The sequence below is a fragment of the Tenrec ecaudatus genome, chromosome 5 (genome assembly GCF_050624435.1).
Source record: "Tenrec ecaudatus isolate mTenEca1 chromosome 5, mTenEca1.hap1, whole genome shotgun sequence".
In the NCBI taxonomy this organism is placed as follows: Eukaryota; Metazoa; Chordata; class Mammalia; order Afrosoricida; family Tenrecidae; genus Tenrec; species Tenrec ecaudatus.
In genome coordinates this window covers 180,823,843-180,843,551 of record NC_134534.1, presented here as the reverse complement: position 1 = coordinate 180,843,551, position 19,709 = coordinate 180,823,843, and the positions used below count along the sequence as shown (strand labels likewise).

Here is a 19,709-nt window from a genome sequence, read left to right as displayed (position 1 = left end):
CGCGTACAGATGGTGGAGATGGCCGCACAACCTGAAGGGTGGAAGCCACGACGCTGAACTGACCGCACATGTAGATCCTGCACATTCCCACCAACAAAGCCACTCTCTGTTGCTTTTCAATGAAAGTTGATCCTCCTAGAGCACTTTCTGGGTCCTCATGGGGGACGTCACACAAGGCAATAAAGATGGTCCGTGAGGGACCCACGTAGTAGGCAAACAAGCTAGAGAGCTGGGAACATGATGGTGTCTCCTGGGCGGCGGGGAGAAAAATGTCGTGTTGGTGATGTCGATAGTGTTCTTAAAGGAGCTACTGACTGTGGTGGCGTGTGTAATTGTAGCCAACGCTCCACCGAGCCCCGCCTGCACCAGCTCAACTGAGACTCCCGAGAACCCATCACGTGTCGTCGGCTAGGCGACATCCTGTAGAACTAGTTTGGGGTTCACCTTCGGTCCCTGTCCTAAAATAGGAACAGGTGCCTCAAAGGATAAAGAAAAATGGCATTAATCCTTTACTGCAGTAACTGTGAAGTTTTCTCCAGGCTGCTAGTCTTAGACATAATACAGGGAAGACTGGAGATTGCATGCCAGTGTTGCCTTAGCCCAACGGCTCTCAACCTTCCTCGTGCCGCGACCCGTTAAGACAGTCATGTGGTGGTGACCCCCCAACCATAATCGTATTTTCGTCGCTACTTCATACCTACCATGTTTCTACTGTTATGAATCGGTGGCCCCAGTGAAAGGTCGCGACCTTCAGGTTGAGAACTGGCGCTCCAGAGGAACCCGGGGGCACAGTGGTTCCCAGCTGAGCTGCTAGGTTCACGGTCGTGGCTTGAACCCCCAGCGTGCACTCCATGGTACAAAGAGGAGGCACTCTGCTTCCATAAACCATTTTGGAAACTCCCAGGGCCAGTTCTCTCCTGTCCGAGAGGCACATGAAGTCTTGATGGCAGAAGGGACTTGATGGCAGTGAGTGTCACCTTAGGGAGGCCCAATGGTCAATACGCATTTGGCTGCCAAGCAAAAGGTGGGCCGTTTGAACCCACCACTCACTCGGTGAGAGGAAAGCCCTGGGGATGTGGCCCTGTACCGATGCTGGCCGTGGGAACCTCGTGAGCAACTGCGCTCTGTCCTGTACGCGCAGGTGATGAGTGTGAAGAGGCTCAAGAGGCGCTTGTCATACGGAGAGCAATCCTCACTGCCACCGACCTCCCTTCAATGGCCCATCCCTCTGCAGCTCTGAGCTTCTAGCTCTTGACTTAAAAGACGGGCACGATTCAAACAGATACAGGATCAACTTTGTCCTTGTAAACCGTGTTCTCCTCATTCGATTGGCTAAATGAAAGCTTTGGGATTCCTGGCTGTGTTCCGAGATTGTGGGAAACAGCAAGCAATTACATTTTCAAGAGGTGTAATTATTCTGAAGTCACATCTTGCTTTTGAACCTTCTGAGTATTTGTTCATGCAGACTTGTAAGTATGACTAACATTTATCAGAGAACTGTCAAGGATGTCTGTTGGCAGTTTAAGCCATCAAATTATTTTGATTTTGAGTTTCCTCTTTGACTTGAAATGTATTATTTATTAGTTGTAGAAGAATAAAAAATCATTCTAGACTCTTCAACTTATAAGGACACTTCACTGAGAACACAGAGCAGCTTAAAAAAAATTGACACCATACTCTGAAGTCGGGGAAAAATGACATCAATAACTTTTTCCAAAAATACGTTAAAGGGATTTACCATTGAGACTTTACTAAAATGGATCTTTGTTATAAGAACCACCTCTGAGTCATTAAGATGGGGAAGGGGAAAATCAGGATGTAATGGAGAGAGGAAAAAATAACTCGGGAAATAGATTTGCTTCCCAGGCAGATGAGAATAAAGTGAAAATGCTCTGTGAAAACACTAGCGGATTACCAGAGTTGCTAAACATGTCAAACAAACAAACATCTTTCCCTCTTCAAGACTGTAAGACGGACAGAACACCTGGATTACATCAAAAGCAATTCTAGGCTAAGGGAAAAATAAACATCTCTAACTTGCCCGATTGCTTGTGTGAGGGTGGAAACCCCTTGAGAGAAGTAAGGAGACAAAGTACGTGCAATGTGACGGATCACTGTTACATGACCTTTCTCACCGGGGTTTTGTAACTCTCACCAAATGCCCGGTGGGACTGCGTGAATGAGTTCCTCGGGACCCGCCCGGGGAATTCGAGAGCACGGGACAATGCAAGCCAGGCACAGGACACCCCACAGAGCGGAAGCTTGCAAGTAAACCCAAGGAGGCGATAAATCGTTGTCTATCCCGATAGCGCCATCTTGGAAGTGGTCAGGCGGGCGCCTCACTACCACCAGGATTGAAGAGCCAGGAGCAGAGTGCAGCCTTTGGACCCAGGGTTCTTGCGGTGAGAACCTCCTAGCCCAGTGGTTCTCAGCCTTGCTCATGCCACGACCCTTTCAAACAGTTCCTCATGTGGTGGTGACCCCCAGCCATAAAATTATTTCCGTTGCTATTTCATCACTGTCATTTTGCGACTGTGATGAACTGGGTGACCCCTGTGGGTCACAACCCAAAGGTTAAGAACCGCTGTCCTAGACGCAAGAGACAGAGCTGTCACATTAGAGGTAGTGTGGGGTGGCAAGAAACAGCGGCAGACACATGGTAGCCGCAGAACCACGAGTCCAGCACAAGACGGCACAGTGGGATTCCCTGTCCACTGAGCAAGAGAACAGAGTGGCTCTGGGCAGGAGGCCTCCTGGCAGAATGGTGTGTCCCTGGGGACTGACCAGAGGCACTCCAGAGTGTTGTGACATGTGCCTGAGATGCCCGGGGGCTAAGGGAGAGGCGTATGTGTGGGGACAACCAAAGAGCTGTCCTAACCAAGGAGCCGTATTCCAAATGATTCCTGACCCCGATCCTGTTATTTCCCTAAATAAGCCCAGAGTCACAGTGATGAGTGGGGTCAGTGCGTTTTCCATGATCATTGCAAGAAATTATCCAATCAGCAGTGCAGAAGAGCGCCCTGGGAAGAAAGGGGTGGGGGAGGGGAGGGTCAGAACTGGTAAGAAGGTTGGGATGGAAGGCATGTTGGACCTCTGTGTCCCAGACTTGATGTTGATCTTGATTCTTTTTCCCCTGGGGATGCATAGAGGTCAGGAACCCGCCCCACTGCCCTCGGTCCTTTGTGCACTGTGACCATGGTTCTCCTAAATCACAGTGAAGAGGATCCTGAGCTGCAGATGCAGACTGGCAGCCTAGATGAACACAATCGTGTGTGATGCAATTTAAAGAAGCCGGGTCATGAAGTGGCCAAGCACTAGGTGCTAACCACAAGGTCAACCATTTAAACCCACCTGCTGCCTCTCGGGAGAAAGAGGAGGCTGTCTACTCCTATAAAAGACTGAAAGTCTTGGAAATGGGCAGGGGCAGCTCACTACGAGTCGGCATGGACGGGAAGGTGTAGGAAAGGCGGTGTGTGCATGAGAGGTTGGCGGAGGGTCAGACTACTGTGCTGAGCAGAGAGCAATTAAGGCAGCATGACAGAGAGGTGGGTCTCTGGTTTCACTGAGGTGTCACCATAAGAAAGGGGGAACCTGGGAAGCATGGTGTGTGTGTGTGTGTGTGTGTGTGTGTGTGTGTGTGTGTGTGTGTTGAAGCATGGTGTGTGTGTGTGTGTGTGTGTGTGTGTGTTGGGAGGGAATGCTACAATATGGAACCATGTGATTTTTTGTGTGTGTGTGTGTGTTGGGAGGGAATGCTACAATATGGAACCATGTGATTGTGTGTGTGTGTGTGTGTGTGTGTGTGTGTGTATGTGTAGGGAATGCTACAATATGGAACCATGTGATTTAATACCAGAAAAATCCATCTTTGGACCAAAGAGTCAGCATGACACAGACTAGTCACACAACTGGAAAGCCACGTGTGTGTGCACGCCTATGACCAAGTGGTGCGCAGAAGGTTTGGGGGCGCCATCTGTTCCGTGTTAGGCTAGTGGGTGATGGAACATCAGCTGAGACAGACGAGACAGACTGATGGACTAATACCCAACTGAGGAGGAGAATGCTTCCATTTTCCATTCATTTTCCATTCACTGAAACACACACTGAGTATCCAACAATGAACTCAAACATCACAGGGGTGAGGATGGCACAGAACCGTTTCGGTTCCATTGGACACAGGGTCCACCATGAGTCAGAATCAATTCCACGGCGCCTAACAGCAAGACTCCACAGAACATTCAGACATCAGAAAGACAACACAGAGCTTTCTAATGAAAGAAAACAGCCCACAGAGGAGGTGATGATCTCGCCGGCTGCACTACTGTGACCTAATGTCAGTGGACACTTCCTCCAAACACCAGGAACTATCGCATATACTCGAGTATAAGCCAACCCGAATAACAACCAAGTGCTGAAAAATTCAGATTATACATGAGTATACACGGTAAGCAAAATTAAAACCACCAACACAGTCCAGCAGTCTATTAAAGTGAAATGTCTTTTACGAAAATATATATCGTAAAAGTGTATTATACCAATACCAAGTGCCAATATATTTATTTTTAAATACCAAGCATAATCTAGGCTTAGTCAGAGTCTCAATTCCTGAGTAGTGAATAATTTTAGCTATGCTAACAAAGAATTTCACCTATTCCTTCCCTCCAGCCTCACAGGCAATTTGGGAATACACCCATGCCATAAAATTGGGACTTCAGCATGCGTATTGTAGAGATCCCAAAAATTCAAAGGAAAAGATAACAAAATACAATCAGAGGTTCACCTACATAAAGTATAGGCGTCCCAGGTGGCACCGCAGGTGAAGTGCTGAACTATGGGCTGAAAGACTGGCAGTTCAAAGCCACTCCTGACAGTGTGGGTCACAGTGACAGGTCACGACTTTGAAAACGCCACCAAGCAGTTCTATTCTGCACACATGCCGTTGAACTAGAACTCAATAACAACACTAAACTCGCTTCTTCCAAGTTGATCAATAACTAGGAACTGCTTTAGATTTTTTTTATCATTACATCAAGACAACTGTAACTAATTATTATGAAAACAAAGGGGATAAAACTAACACTGCACTGTGGTACGAGTCCCCAAACAGTAACATCTCTGAAACGTGAAGCACTCCAAAGGTCAGAAGCATACAGACAAGAGGAAACTTTTCCAGTTCCAGACTGCTTCTGTAAAAACAGACTATTCTACAGAAAACAGGGGTTCCTCCGAGAAGAAACGGCTCAGAATCTGATGAAAGTGCTCCCGCCGTGAACAATCCGCTCTGCCTGCAGATTCCAGATGCTCAGCATTCCTGACATCAGAGTGGAAACATTTACTGTGAGTCTAGGGAAATTTAATATCACCATTCTTGTCATAGCCCTCGGAGCTCCTTGATGAGCACAAGCCTGGGGAAGCTATAAACCTATGTTAAATGAGAAAAAAGATGTTCCTGTGGTCAATTACATTAGACAGCATGGGCAACGTGGGATGTTTGCAAATCGTATAGAAAGAGAACTGAGAAAAAGGAACAAATGATGCTTCTTTTTTACCTTTCGTTTGGGTTACTTGCATTTGGTATGGTATAGTCAGGCAAGGGACCAAAATGTTTTACTATAACCAAGGGCTAATAAACACTAGAGAACATATATCTATGCCCAGAACAACACGATAAAATTTTATTATATTATTAAAATGGGATACACCAAGCTTTAAATTTTCCACTTTGTCAAAGGTAAAATAATCAGCACTATTCGGTGCCATTCATAACAGGTCTCAATTTTTCTCATTTAAAATCTATTTTATTTCCCAAAGTACAAAATACTTCAGTAAAATCCACGATGGAGGCACACTTGTCCTAATACCATGCCTGAACTTCGCATGATGCATTTAGGAATTGCACAAGCAGAGCTTTAGTAACATGCCCAAAACCATTTTGATAACTGTAGCATTACGAATTTGCTTAATAAGGGTGTGTGCAATCACCGTTAAGTCTGTGAAGTTAGAGCTAGCCACCAGAGTCAGAACATATGCCAGGATATAACTTTTCACATTCAGAAGTCTTCTCTTAAGCTTGGAAAAGGTTTTCACTATTGAGAAAATCCTGCATCAGGAATCTGTAGGCCGGCACAGAGCAGTCTCTCCACCAAAGGAAGTATTTTAGCTTTAGCAGTAAACACACCCAAAGCTAAAGCCATAACAAAATGAAAACTGCTCTAGAACTCAAGAAGGATGGCCTGCTGCCACCTTTTAACCAAAAAATGACTGCGTGTCGTCAGACACCGAACTTGCGAGCTAGGGCAGTTGGCTGTAAAAGTTAAAGCATTTTATCTGCTTTATGCTACTTAACACTGCTGTCGGAATGATTTTACTTTACTGCAGTATTTACAGCATATTTAAAAGTTCAGCCTACTAAATCATGTGGTGAGAGCTAGATGAACAGTCTGCCAGAACTTCAATTTCCAGTAAAGCACAACATCCTAAAATCTTAAACGCACCTTCTTACCAAGGCCAAGGCTGGGTAGATTAAGTGATAAATGACTTGACGGGTGCTATCTGAGTCAGAAAGGGGAATAATAGCAAAAGAAACACAGTAAGAAAAAGGCACCCTATTGGTCGTACAGAATGATACAGTGTAGACAGAGGCAGTTTCTCACTGGAATGTTATAGTAATCAAGAGGGGATAAAGGATGAGTACTGTCCGCCTAATTTACGCCCCCTTTGTTCCAGTGCAGAAGAGAAATGAGGCTGGCTGCTCCCATAGAGAGTGACCATCTCAGAAATCCTAGGGAGCAGTTCTGCTCCGTCCTGCAGGGTGGCTCCAAGTCCAAATCGGCACCATGGCAATGGCTGTACATACACACATGCACACACGCACACACACACACACACACACACACACTGATGAAAGAATTTCAAACAATACCTAGCGCGTAGTTGACCCCATCTCAACAGGGTCTGTAATCACGGCTATCGTACCCTCTTTCATTCATAAGGATTAAAGGCTCCAAGAAGCATTTAAAAGATAGCTACAATCGTGAGGGAGGGGGGAGCGGGGAGGGAGGGGAAAAAAAAGAGGACCTGATGCAAAGGGCTTAAGTATAGAGCAAATGCTTTGAAAATGATTAGGGCAAAGAATGTACGGATGTGCTTTACACAATTGATGTATGTGTAAGTATGGATTGTGATAAGAGTTGTATGAGCCCCTAATAAAATGTAAAAAAAATTTTTAAAAAGAAAAAGAAATTTTTTAAAAGTTCAGCAGATCATGATGAGGGTAACAAAAATACAAATGTACTTTACAAAATTGATGTATGTATGGATTCTGATAAGAGTTGTATGAGCCCCCAATAAAATGATTTTTAAAAAATAAATAAATAAAAGATAGTTACATCTTACTCTTTTCAAGCATTTTCATGCAATATCCTTCATATTGGCTCCAATCTGTTCACTCCTAAGAAACCTCACGCTATCAAAAACTACGTATAAAAACTCAGATTAGTTATTAATAGTTAGAAACCCTCTTATCACCCCACCCCCGCCCCTAGGAGCTCACTGGATGGCAGCGAGCTTGCCCAATTTAATGACTGTGGTATTTTTGCACATACGTTTTTAACAAAGAGTGGTCTCAGCTGTAACATGAATTTATTTTAATCTAAAAAAATAAATAGATATGTCACAAATAGTATACAAACAGCCAAGCTACATGTCCCCCAAGTCTTTTGACTCTTAGTCCTCCCTAATCCAACCAAAATTTTGTTTGCAACAAAGTCCACAACCATCCCGGGTAATTCTGGAAGGAAAAACAACTGTCCCGTGAAATCTGCCTAGATTATGCAGAAACAGACCCAGTACACATAAAGAATTAAGTATAAAATGGCATTGAAAATCCACTGAGAAATGAGAAATTATCCAACTAGGAGTGATAAACCGCCTGGGTTATGATTTTAAACAAAAGGAATCTACTGGATCCTGAAAGACTATCTCTAATCATCTGATCACATCCAAAGGGTTATAAAAATCCCATCTAAGAGACATTTGATAGAAGAAGGTTCCTTTCCAAATACTTACAGGGGCAATTTTTCCAGAATGTCGCAGCTTGGAAAGGGCTAGTCAAGTGGACTTCCCAGAAAAGCATTCCACACGCCCACCCCTGACAGGGGCGCCAAAGAAAACCACCCCAAATCAAGGGACTCAAGTCTGAAGAGCAACCGGAGGGAGAGCGCCACCAAGCAGATGCTCAGTACACGGAAGGGCAGCATTGGCAATGGTAGGCCACCTGCACCCCTTCCGTCCCCGGCTCAGTGGCAGCACCGTGCGCATGGGGGCAGAGCACCCTTTGCTAGAAGGTTATTATATGTTTCTGTCCAGGTGGGTCTGGGGCCGCCTGCAGGTCGGAGCGGAGCACTCCCCTCCGTTTTGCCTGCCTCTGGCCTCAGGGCAGGTTGTGGAGGGGAAGAGGTCGTGAAGCATGAAGGCTGCGACTTTCCTGACCCACGTGGGAATAGCGTGACAGGAGCAGAGAATCAATGCATGAAAGTTAAAGGAGCAACAGAAATGAGAATGCCTTTCAGAGAGTAGTGATTTGAAACAGCACAGTGTACACACAGGATCCGAGGAAACCACCAGGGCAAAGTGCACCCACAGAAAATACCTTTCCCTCTGGGCTGATCCCATCAAGCCTCAGTACTGAAGGCAGACCCCAGGGGAGACCGCACTGCTGTGCCAAGTTACAAGACCGGGTTCCTCCATGCTCTGTAAGCACAAGGAACTGTTTTTCAAAGCACTAGCCAGGCACAGGCTCGGGGAACTGAGGGCTCATGGTCCACATAAGCAGATGAGATGTCACAGCCTTCAACAACTGACAAAGTTTACCAGCCCTCGAGGAGGGAGAGACTCCGAGTCTCAGAGCTGACATTGAAAATATCGGAATGCCCGATTTCAACAACAACCGAAAACCATCATAGAGACTAGAAAGGGTGGTTCAGGCCAAAGAACAAAGTGAAGTCACACGCAAAGCCCATCGGTAGCCAACCGGACACCCCCTTACTGAAGGGTTGCGGGGAGGAGACAAGCCAGTCAGGGTGCAGGGTAGCAACGATGAAACATATAACTTTCCTCTCGTTCTTAAATACTTCCTCCCCCCGCCCCCACTATCATGATCCCAATTCTACCTTACAAATCTGGCTAGACCAGAGGCTGTACACTGGTACAGATAGGAACTGGAAACACAGGGAATCCAGGACAGATGACTCCTTCAGGACCAGTAGTGAGAGTGGCGATGTCTGGAGGGTTGAGAGAAGGTGGGGTGGAAAGGGGGAACAGATTACAAGAATCTACATACAACCTCCTCCCTGGGGGAGGGACAGCAGAGAAGAGGGTGGGGGAGACGTTGGACAGTGCAATATATGACAAAATAGTAATAATTTATGAATGATGAAGGGTTCATGAGGAAGGGGGAGTGGGAAGGGAGGGGGAAAATGAGCAGCCGATATTAAGGGCCCAAGTAGAAAGCAAATGTTTAAAAAATATATTTTAATGAAGTGTTAGAACCCATGCAGATCACGGACAATACTTTAAACATAAATGGAACACTCAAAGACCTAAAGGAAATTAGAAAAATGACCACTTTTCAATAGCTTACTGTTGTTGTTTTTAAAAGAAAACAAAACAATTTAAAAGCGGGGAGAGGTGGAGCGAACCAAGTAGAATTAATAAAGTGGGATACAGTAACAAAAAGGAGATTCTTTAGGATGCCTTGGTTTGCTAATGCCGACTACAAGGGAAACACTTAAAGTGGGCGGCTTTGAAGAATAAAAGATCCATTTCCCCACCATTTACCGTTTACGAGGCCGCGGGGAAGGCTCCCCGCAGCACGGCCGGCCGAGAGGCCTGTCACCGGCCCTGTGGCGGCTAGGTTCAGCACCTACCTTTCTTCCCTTAGCCGTCCTCCCACGTCTAACCTGCCCTTTTCCTATCTCAAGGCGCAGTTGAGTTTAGGACACACTTTACCTTTCCATGGCTTCATTGCCAGGACAGAGACAATCCTTTTCCTAAATGGGATTATATCCTGGTTGCTAACCCACCAGGTCAGCAGTTCAAACCCCCAGCCGTCCCAAGGGAGAAAGATGGGGCTGTGTCTGTAAAGATTTAGTCTTGGGAACCCAAAGGGGCAGTTCTACTCGGTGCTTTGGGGACTCTGAGTCACAACGGACTCCTCCGCAGTAAGTCTGAGAGCTAGGTCCAACTGCGGTTTGTGGGGATCAGAGTGCTCCAGCGACCACGTTCAGGACAGAAGAAAGAACCTGTGAAACTAAATACGTTGCCACTGAAATTATCAAATTTGAAATTATCGAAATTATTTTTCCAGAGAGCTCAGCAAACTCAAAGTATGATAAAGCCAAGAAGATGCACACTGAGGCAGAATATAAGCAAACGCTCCAAAACTAAGGCTAAAGAGAGAAGCGGGGGATCGGTAGGGGCTGAAGCAAATTACATACAAGAAATCCTTTAAAACCTTGAAGCCTGAAAGGCAGTGTGATAGTATACTTGAAGCACTGAAAGAAAAGAACTACAAACTTAGAACTGTATTGTCAAGGAAAAAATTATCCTTTAAAAATTAGGGCAGTGAGGGAGAAAGGGAAACAAGAGGAGCTGATACCAAGGGCTCCATAGAATACAAATGTCTAGAAAAATAATAGCAACATATGTACAAATGTGCTTGATATAATTGATGTATGGGTTGTTACAAGAGCTGTAAGAGCCCTCAATAAAATTCTTAAAATTAAAAATAATAATGAAATTTAAAATTAGGACAGAATTAAGATTTCTGATAAACAGAAGAAGTTAAGGAAACTATGACCACAAGTTCTTCCCTAAAGGAAATACTAAAAAGAATTCTTCCGCTGGGAAAGAAAGGACATACATCTGTATCCAGGAAAGAGGAGGGAGCTGTGGAAAATGCATTTAACAAGTAAGTATGAGACCTAGTGTTGTGAGATTGGGCTTTGCAGCCTTGGTTCCTATGCCCTACATGATTCAAAGTGAAAACTGCATTTTAAAATTTCATGTATAAAGCTGTACTTTGTGATAACAATGATATAATGGAGAAGGGAGGAGCAGTATGGGTGTAGAGTTTGTACACGTTATTGGAGACAGTATCTATTTCAGCACGGTTCTTATAGACTTAGAATGTTAAATGTAATCCCACTGTGATCACAAAGAAAACACCTAAATTATGCTCCTTAGAAGCGAGGCTGGCAAGAATTTGTCTCACCTACTTTAGACCTGTTATCCCGGGGGACTCAACTCCAAACTCAGTCACGGAGTCGATTCCGACTTGGCGGTCTGAAAGCACAGAGTAGAACTGCCTGCCACTGGGTTTTCAAGACTGTATGTAACTCTCTACAGGAGCGGGAAGCCTCATTTCTCTCTCCCCCTTCCCGCCGTTGGTGGTTTCAAACTGCTCACCTTGTAGTTAGCTTAGCAGCCCAATGCGTAACCTGCTGTGCCGCCAACTAGATAGAGAACATCTCAATAGACTAAGAATGAAGAGAATTCTGTTAGTAATAAGAAACCTCCCAACACTGGAAAGTTCACCAGTGACTTCTACCGAACATTTCAAAAGGAATTACTTTTCAAATTCTTAAAAAAACAGAAGAGGGAGAACTTCCTAACTCACTCAATGAAGCTAGTATTATCCTGATAACCCACCACCACCCTGCCCACTCAAAAAAAAAAAACCCACAACAGAAAAAAATTTTTTGAGAAAAGAAAATTGCAGACCAATATTTTATGACAGAGATACAAAATTCCTCAACAAAATAGTAACGGCATCCAAAATGGAATGCATCCACATATTAAAGGGATCATATGTATACCATGGCAAACAGGAGCTTATCCCAGGAACGCAAGGGTGGGTCATCCTAAGAAAAGCAACCAATATAATCAACCACATTAAAAGAACCAAAGCAGAGAACTCCATGATCATCACAATTGATACAGAAAAGGCATTTGGCAAAACCAACACGCTTTCATAATAAAACACTTGGAAAATGAGGACTAGACGGGAAATTCCTCAGGAAAGTAAGTGACAATGATGAAAATCCCAAAAGAACAAGGTCCTCAGAGGTGAAACACTACAAGTTTCCCACTGGGACCGGAAAATAAGACGCACATGCGGGTTTCCAACGCGGCTAGTCTGTACTGTGCCGCAAGTCAGCGCTCGGCAATCAGGAGAGAAAAACAACAAGGGTATCCAGTACAATTATGACAGGAAACCGATCAGGACGGGGAAGGCAACTACGCCTTGTCACCGATGACATAACCATATTCGCTCGCTGACATCGTGCCGGTACCAACTCAGATCCAGCCTACACGGCAGAGCAGGAAGGCCTGGTGGGCTCCAAGACGGTCCACCGTGATGGGGGTGGAGAGCCTCATCGTGCACCCATGGACCCATTGGCAGTTTACAGTCTAGCACGTAGCCCTCTACACCCGGCTAGCTCAACCGGTACAGTATGAGACATGGCCGCATATATAGAAAACCCCAAAAGAAGATCCCTAAAAAGCTTGTAAGCTAGTAGAGTAATTCATCAAGATTGCGATCTACAGGTCAACATAAAAAACCAGTTGAGTTCCTACACACATACAATGAGCAATCTGAAAGGGTTTTTTGTTTTTGTTGTTTTTAAAAGAATGCATTTACAAGACCCTGCAGCCCATGGGCCACATGCAGCCCGCAGAGAACATTTATCCAGCCCAACGGGTGTTTTTGCCCCGTTTGTTTTTTTACTTCAAAATAAGATAGTTGCAGTGTGCATAGGGATTTGTTCATAGTTCTTTTAAAAACTATAGTCCAACCCTCCAATGGGTCTGAGGGACAGTGAACTGGCCCCCTGTTTAAAAAATGTGTGGACCCCAGATCTAAAAGAAGAAAGTATCAATGAGATAAAAAAAATAACTTGCACACTGGACAGTACTAAAAAACATTGGTGAAGATGCGGTTAGCTGAAGCGCGGACAGGAGACGGGGCAGATGGCCACCGGGGGGGCTGAGCGCTCCGCAGGAAAGCCGGGGTGCCGTCGCGAGCCGGGTCAGGGGCGGGCGCCGTGTGGGTCACTTGCACACCTGCTGAAGCATGGTGGTGTATGATGAGGTTGGAGGTCTTCTGCCGATTAAAAGGACCATTCGAGTCCTCGATGGTAACAATCAGTCCTTCTGAGAACAAGAGGAGTCAAGCAATAAAAGAGTCCGATCTCTATCTCGGGTCTCATCCTTGGCAAACTTAATCTCTCCTGTAATAAATGGAGCAGTCAGGCGCTTTGGTCAAACAATACAGTCATTTATACTTCGTGGTGACAGCAGATCCCCGGCTTCTGCCCAGAAGTCATTCAGCAGGTCAACAGTCCCAACACCCACCAAAAGGAGTCCTCTGGTCCGAGATGCTAGACGTCAACACGAAGGAGTCTTTAACTACCAAAGAAATCAAGCACCAGGAGGCAATATAGGAAATGTCCCGAGGTGAACAGGATTTAATTGAGAATCTCAAACTCGCAAGAAAGGCCTACCATGACCCCATGTTAAAGCTGCCGATTATGTCAGAAGAGGAACTCACACATATATTTGGTGATTTGGATGCTTACATACCTCTGCATGAAGATTTGTTGGCAAGAATAGGAGAAGCAACCAAGCCCGATGGAACAGTGGAACAGATTGGTCACGTCCTTGTGAACTGGTTGCCAGGCTTGAATGCCGACAAAGTCTACAGTAGTAACCAGCTCGCAGAGAAAGCCCTCCTCGACCAAAAGAAACAAGATCCGCGAGTCCAAGACTTTCTCCAGCGATGTCTTGAGTCTCCTTTCAGTCGGAAACTAGATTTCTGGAGCTTCTAAGATTCCTCGAAGTCGCCTGGTCAAATACCCTTTACTGATCAAAGAAATTCTTAGACATACTCCCAAAGACCACCCTGATGTTCAGCTTCTGGGAGAAGCTGTACTGATAATCCAAGGAGTTCTCTCTGATATCAACTTGAAGAAAGGTGAATCAGAACGCCAGATGACATTGACACACTGGAATATCTCGATGAAAAGCTGAAGGATCCTAGAAGTGAAGTAAAGTATTGCTTTGCATTGGGGCACTGAAGAATAAACATGGACATAAGCTGTACATTTTCCTGTTTCAAGACATCTTGGTTGTGACTCGGCCTGTTACGAGGAATGAGTGCCACTCTTACCAGGTTTACCGGCAGCTGATCCCTGTGCAGGAGCTGGTGCTGCAAGACCGGCAGGATGGAGAGGTGAGGATGGGCGGGTCCTTCCGAGGGGCTTTCAGCAACTCAGATAAAGCTAAAAATATCTTCCGAGTTCACTTCCAAGACCCCGCTCCAGGCCAGTCTCATGCCCTCCAAGCCAACGACGTGTTCCACAAGCAGCAGTGGTTCCACTGCATCGAGCAGCCGTGGCCCCTTCCAGGAGACCGCCAGCCCCACGGAGCTCAGGGGTTTGCCGAGCTCAGTGAAGCGTGTGAGAACAGCCTGGCCGCCTCCACGGGGCAGGCTCAGGGAAGGGCCTCAGCAGTGTCCACTGCCCTCCAAGCAGCCGTGGATGAGAACGCTCCCGAATGTGGGCGTCGGGTGCAGACAGCCGAGGAGAGCAAGAGTGCAAAAGCAAACGGGACGCAGGCTGGCTTCCGGAAAGCCAGGGACAGGGCCCACTTAAGTGGCAAACGGAAAGAGACTTTGGTGTAAAGAAAACTGTGCATTCACTGATGGGGACGCTGTTTATTTATAAATGTGTACAGTTGGTTTTTGTTGTTGGTTTTGTTTTTCTTGTAATGTGAGTGTGGAAGTGTTGAAGGGGATACTTTGCACCCGATTTAATATTTTCCATGTTTTTGTTATCGTTCTTTTTTTAATGGCAGCTAAAATTACAGTTTTTTAAGAATATAATTTTCTTGGTTTCTTTAGCACATGAAGGCCTGGTATCTTTGGTCAAAAGAATAATGCATAAAATGTTTTTTTTTTCCTATTCTGGGTTCATCACGACTTTGCAATACCAATCAATTGTGCTACTTATACTATTTGACCAAAATTAGAATTTTTTTCAAATACTGGAATTTGGTCAGCGTCTCTCTAAGAAACCTTGCATCTAAAATTTACACGGAATATATATTTTGCAGTATTTCAAAATTTATACTGAGATGTAACTTCCTTGGAAAACAAACCATAAAACCCTTATAGGTTTTCAATTTTATCAACTGGAATGCTTTCTATGAGTTTGTTTTCTCACTGCACATTCCTCATTTTTCATTCATTTAACCTGCTGAGTATTTAATTTTTTTATTATAAAGTAGCTTTTAGTTATTTGCTTTTATTTTTTTACTTGATGCCCTTTTAAATCGACATGTTCTTAAAGTATTTTTCTTCTATTTAAAATGTGTGTACGTGTGCGTGTATATATATACATATATGTATTTTTAAATCATATTAACTTTACCAAGTGAAACCAAGCCATACTGTTTTTGAGCCAATTAAGAAAATCACAGTGATTAAAGTGTAGCATTTTGGGGCGGTGAAAGCAGATGAAATGACTTAGTATATTCTAGACTACTGAACGAAAACCACCGTAAGAACTGAGCATGGGCTGAAAAGCAAGAGGGAAAACAGGATGATTGGTAATATAGGTTTTTGTGTTTTGTTTTAAAGAGGGGAAAAGAGAGTAGTTTTGTGTTAAAGTAGAATGTCTGGTCGTGCCAGAATGTGAACGATAGTAAAGCACAACTTGAGGGGATGTAGTAAGTTGTAGAAGGTTTGAGGGGAAGTGAACTTGATTTGCCTTGGTTTGCAAAACCAGCAAATACTGCGTCTGAAAAGAAGCAATGAGGTGTTTTGAAGTCTTTACAGAGTAGATCAATGGTGGTGACCTATTCACAAGATAGTGAAAAAGGCTGGTGAACCTCTTCACTGCAGAATGCTATCTGACTGATAATACTTTGTATTTAAAAAGGAGGGAGAATCATAGTCTTTAAAAAGGGGTAAACAGGGTAGGCCCCAAACCCTGTGTCATGGCAGGTTTATAATGCCAATCAGTTCGAGCAAATGTTGACCATTATGTGAAATATATTTGGCCAGTGAAAATGAAAATTGGAAAAGATTGTAAATAGATCACTCCAAATGATTTCTCTGTATAAATGAATTATACAATTAAAAAAAACAAAAAACCCACCAAATCACCCTAAAAAAACAAAAACATTGGTGAAAGAAATCAAAAGACCACAATAGCTGTTGCCTGGCCACCACTAGTACCTACTCTGAAAAGGATGACCTTCACAGGTCCGAGGCCGAGTCAGCGAAATAGATGGAACCGGACTGAGAAAGGTCAGAGGCCAGGCTTGACTGGTCAGATGGAGACTCGTGTGACACCAGCACATCGGCCCCATGCACAAATAAGCTTCCAAGAAATCAAGTGTAAACATAAGGACTTACACCACAGAACCTTAGAAAACAGAGGTAACGCTTCAGGAACTATTTTTGACAATGTGTTCTTGCAGATGACACTGAAGGCATAAGCTTTGAACGAAAGGCAAAATGGATAAGTTGGACCTCAAAGAATAAATTTTTTAATTGTTCATCAACGGACTTTAAGCCAAGTAGAGACAACCTGTAGAATGAAGATCCTATTTGGAAAGTATCTATGTGATAAAGAGCTCAATCCCCAGAATACAGAGCTCCCTGGTAGCGTAGTGGTTGCTGGTTGGACTTCTGCAAGATCAGCAGTTCAAATCCACTAGCCATTCCATGGGAGAAAGACAGGGCTTTTTACCCCCTTAAAGACTCACAGTTGGAGAAACTCACAGGGGCAGTTCTGCCCAGTCATATAGGGTCGCTATGAGTCAGCATCAATTGGGTGGCAGAGAGAAGACGACTAAACAAGACAACAAATAACCTAATTTTAAAATGGGCAAAAAAACTGAGTGAGCACATGAGCAGATGCTCAAAATTGTTAGTTACCACTGTGAGCTACTGATGAGTGGGCCCTGGCTCATGGTGATGCCAAGTGTCAACCAGGAAAATGGCTCCCTGGGATTTCTTGGCTGTAATCTTTCCAGGTCAACGGGCCTTTCTTCCGCTGAGTGGTTGAATGGGTTTGCACCCCCAAGCTTTGTGTTAAAAGGTGGTGACAAACTGCTAGTGCCACCTAAGCACCTAATCGTTAGTACACACACACACACACTGCCATCAAGCCGATTCTGACTAATCATAAGCCCACGTGGGGTTTCTGAGGCGGTACATTCTTATTGACGCAGACAGCCTCATTTTTCTCCCGTGGAGCACCCGGCGAGTGCCAACCTATGGTTAGCAGCCCGGCGCATATCCTACAGCATCACCAGGGACCCTCTGTAGATGGCCTTTCATTGCTGCTTCTCTGTGCCAAAATACCTGCCAACCTACGATTCCGTGCTTGGCGAAAATGCCTTCCAGCACGTAGGCACATAAAGGTGCTTCCGTACAACAGGAGGGTCCGTCTGACAGCAACAGACTCCTAGGTAAACATTCTAAAAATGTTCCGGGGGGACTTGGGGTGGGGGGGTAGGGGGGGTAAAGAAGTGGTGTTAACAAACCCAGGGACAAGGGAAAAACATGGGACCCAAATGGTAGAGAAGGGGGAGTGGCAGGCCTGGGGGGAAATGATCAAGGGTAAGGTTGCTTAGAGAAGAGGTATACTCTAGCCCAGGTGGCGATGAAGCATGGTAGTAGGGCAGGAGGAAGGTCAAGGGAGATGGAGGAAAGAGCTAGGAGTCAAAGGGCATTCATGGAGGTCTAGACAAAGACATGTACATGCAAATATATATAGGAGGTTGGGGAAATAGATCTTTGTGTCTATATTTATAGGTCAAGTATTAAGGTGGCGGAAGGACCTTGGGCCTCTACTCAAACACTCCCTCTATGCATGAATACCTTCTTTTATTAAATTGGAACTCTATGATGCTCACTCTCCCGACACAACGGCTGGAGCCAAAGTGGGTGAACAAGTAAATGTGGTGAAGAAAGCTGATGGTGCCCGGCTATCAAAAGAGATAGTGACTGGGGTCTTAAAGGCTTGAAGATAAACAAGCTGCCATCTAGCTCAGAAGCAACAAAGTCTACATGGAAGAACACACCAGCCTGTGTGATCGAGTGGTCCCAAAGGGATCAGTTACCAGGCATCAAAGAACAAAAAATCATATCATTGACTGCACACCTCCATGATAGGATCGCTGAAGACAAATGGGTGCACAAGCAAATGTGGTGAAGAAAGCTGATGGTGCCCGGCTATCAAAAGAGATAGTGTCTGGGGTCTTAAAGGCTTGAAGGTGAACAAGCGGCCATCTCGCTCAGAAGCAAATAAGCCCACATGGAAGAAGCACACCGGCCAGTGCGATCACGAGGTGCCCAAGGGACCAGATATAAGGCATCATGCAAAAAAAAAGAGATATAAGTGTGTGTATGTATGTGTATATATGTGTATATGTATATATGTATGTGTATATATATATTATATTAAATGAAGGGGGAAGTGCAGAGTGGAGACCCAAGGCCCAAGTGTCGGCCAATGGAGATCCCCTCATAGAGGGGCTTAGGAGAGGAGATGGGTTAATTAGGGTGTGAGGTAGTATCGATGAAGAACACAGCTTTCCCCCAGATCCTGGATGCTTCCTCCCCCCAACTACCATGATCCGAATTCTACCTTGCAGGGCTGGATAGGACAGAGGCTGTACACTGGTACATATGAGGGTTGGAGGTACAGGGAATCCAGGGTGGATGATACCTTCAGGACCAAGGGCGTGAGGGACAATGCTGGGAGAGTGGAGGGTGAGTGGGTTGGAAAGGGAGAACTGATTACAAGGAGCCACATGTGACTTCTTCCCTGGGAGAGGGACAGCAGAGAAGGGGGGAAGGGAGACCCCGGATAGGGCAAGATATGACAAAATAACGAGGTATAAATTACCAAGGGCATATGAGGGAGGGGGGAAAGGGGAGGGAGGGGGAGAAAAAAAAAAAGAGGACCTGATGCAAGGGGCTTAAGTGGAGAGCAAATGCCTTGAGAATGATTGGGGCAGGGAATGTATGGATGTGCTTTATACAATTGATGTATGTATATGTATGGATTGTGGTAAGAGTTGTTTGAGTCCCTAATAAAATGTAAAAGAAGAAAAGAGAAAAAAAATGATCAGGGCAAAGACTGTACAGATGTGCTTTATACAATTGATGTATGTATATGTATGAACTGTGAAAAGAATTGTATCAGCCCCAATAAAGTCTTAAAAAAAATGCTTGTTGGTCCTAGAGAGCATGATAGCACTTTCATGACAGAATGGTACCTCAGCTGGGAGGGCAGTTTATGGGCAAAAAGGTCCTTGAACTGGCCTGCATGCGGGTGAGAGTACTGACTTAATTAATACTGGTGCCAGGCGCTCTGAGTTGGTTGCGAGCCCCTGCACAACAGAACGCCACACCGCCCAGTCCTGTGCCCTCCTCACAGTGGCTCCCGTGTTGGGCCCATTGTCGTGGCCACGCTGCCAATCCATCTCCTTGAGGACCTTCCTCTTTGCCCTCTCAGCAAATCCAGATTCCAAAGGCTCCACTCCCACAGCCTTAGCCCGCTCACGTCACCAGAGTCGACGCCACTCCACCAGAGCAGTTCATTCGCAGTCACATTGCAAAGTGCCCTTCG

The 19,709-nt window shown here is 45.1% G+C and overlaps 1 protein-coding gene and 1 pseudogene across 1 annotated transcript in view; one reads left to right on the top strand and one right to left on the bottom strand.

The window, feature by feature from the left end:
• MPP7 (MAGUK p55 scaffold protein 7) overlaps nt 1-12,342 on the bottom strand; it is a 143,102-nt gene extending 130,760 nt beyond the window's left edge. Inside the window, exon 1 of the mRNA XM_075550913.1 lies at nt 12,312-12,342. Coding sequence (XP_075407028.1) covers nt 12,312-12,342 — 31 coding nt within the window. The remainder of the gene's footprint in view (nt 1-12,311) is intronic.
• Nucleotides 12,343-13,135: 793 nt separating this feature from the next.
• Nucleotides 13,136-14,788, top strand: LOC142449043 (neuroepithelial cell-transforming gene 1 protein pseudogene; annotated as a pseudogene).
• Nucleotides 14,789-19,709: the final 4,921 nt, after the last annotated feature.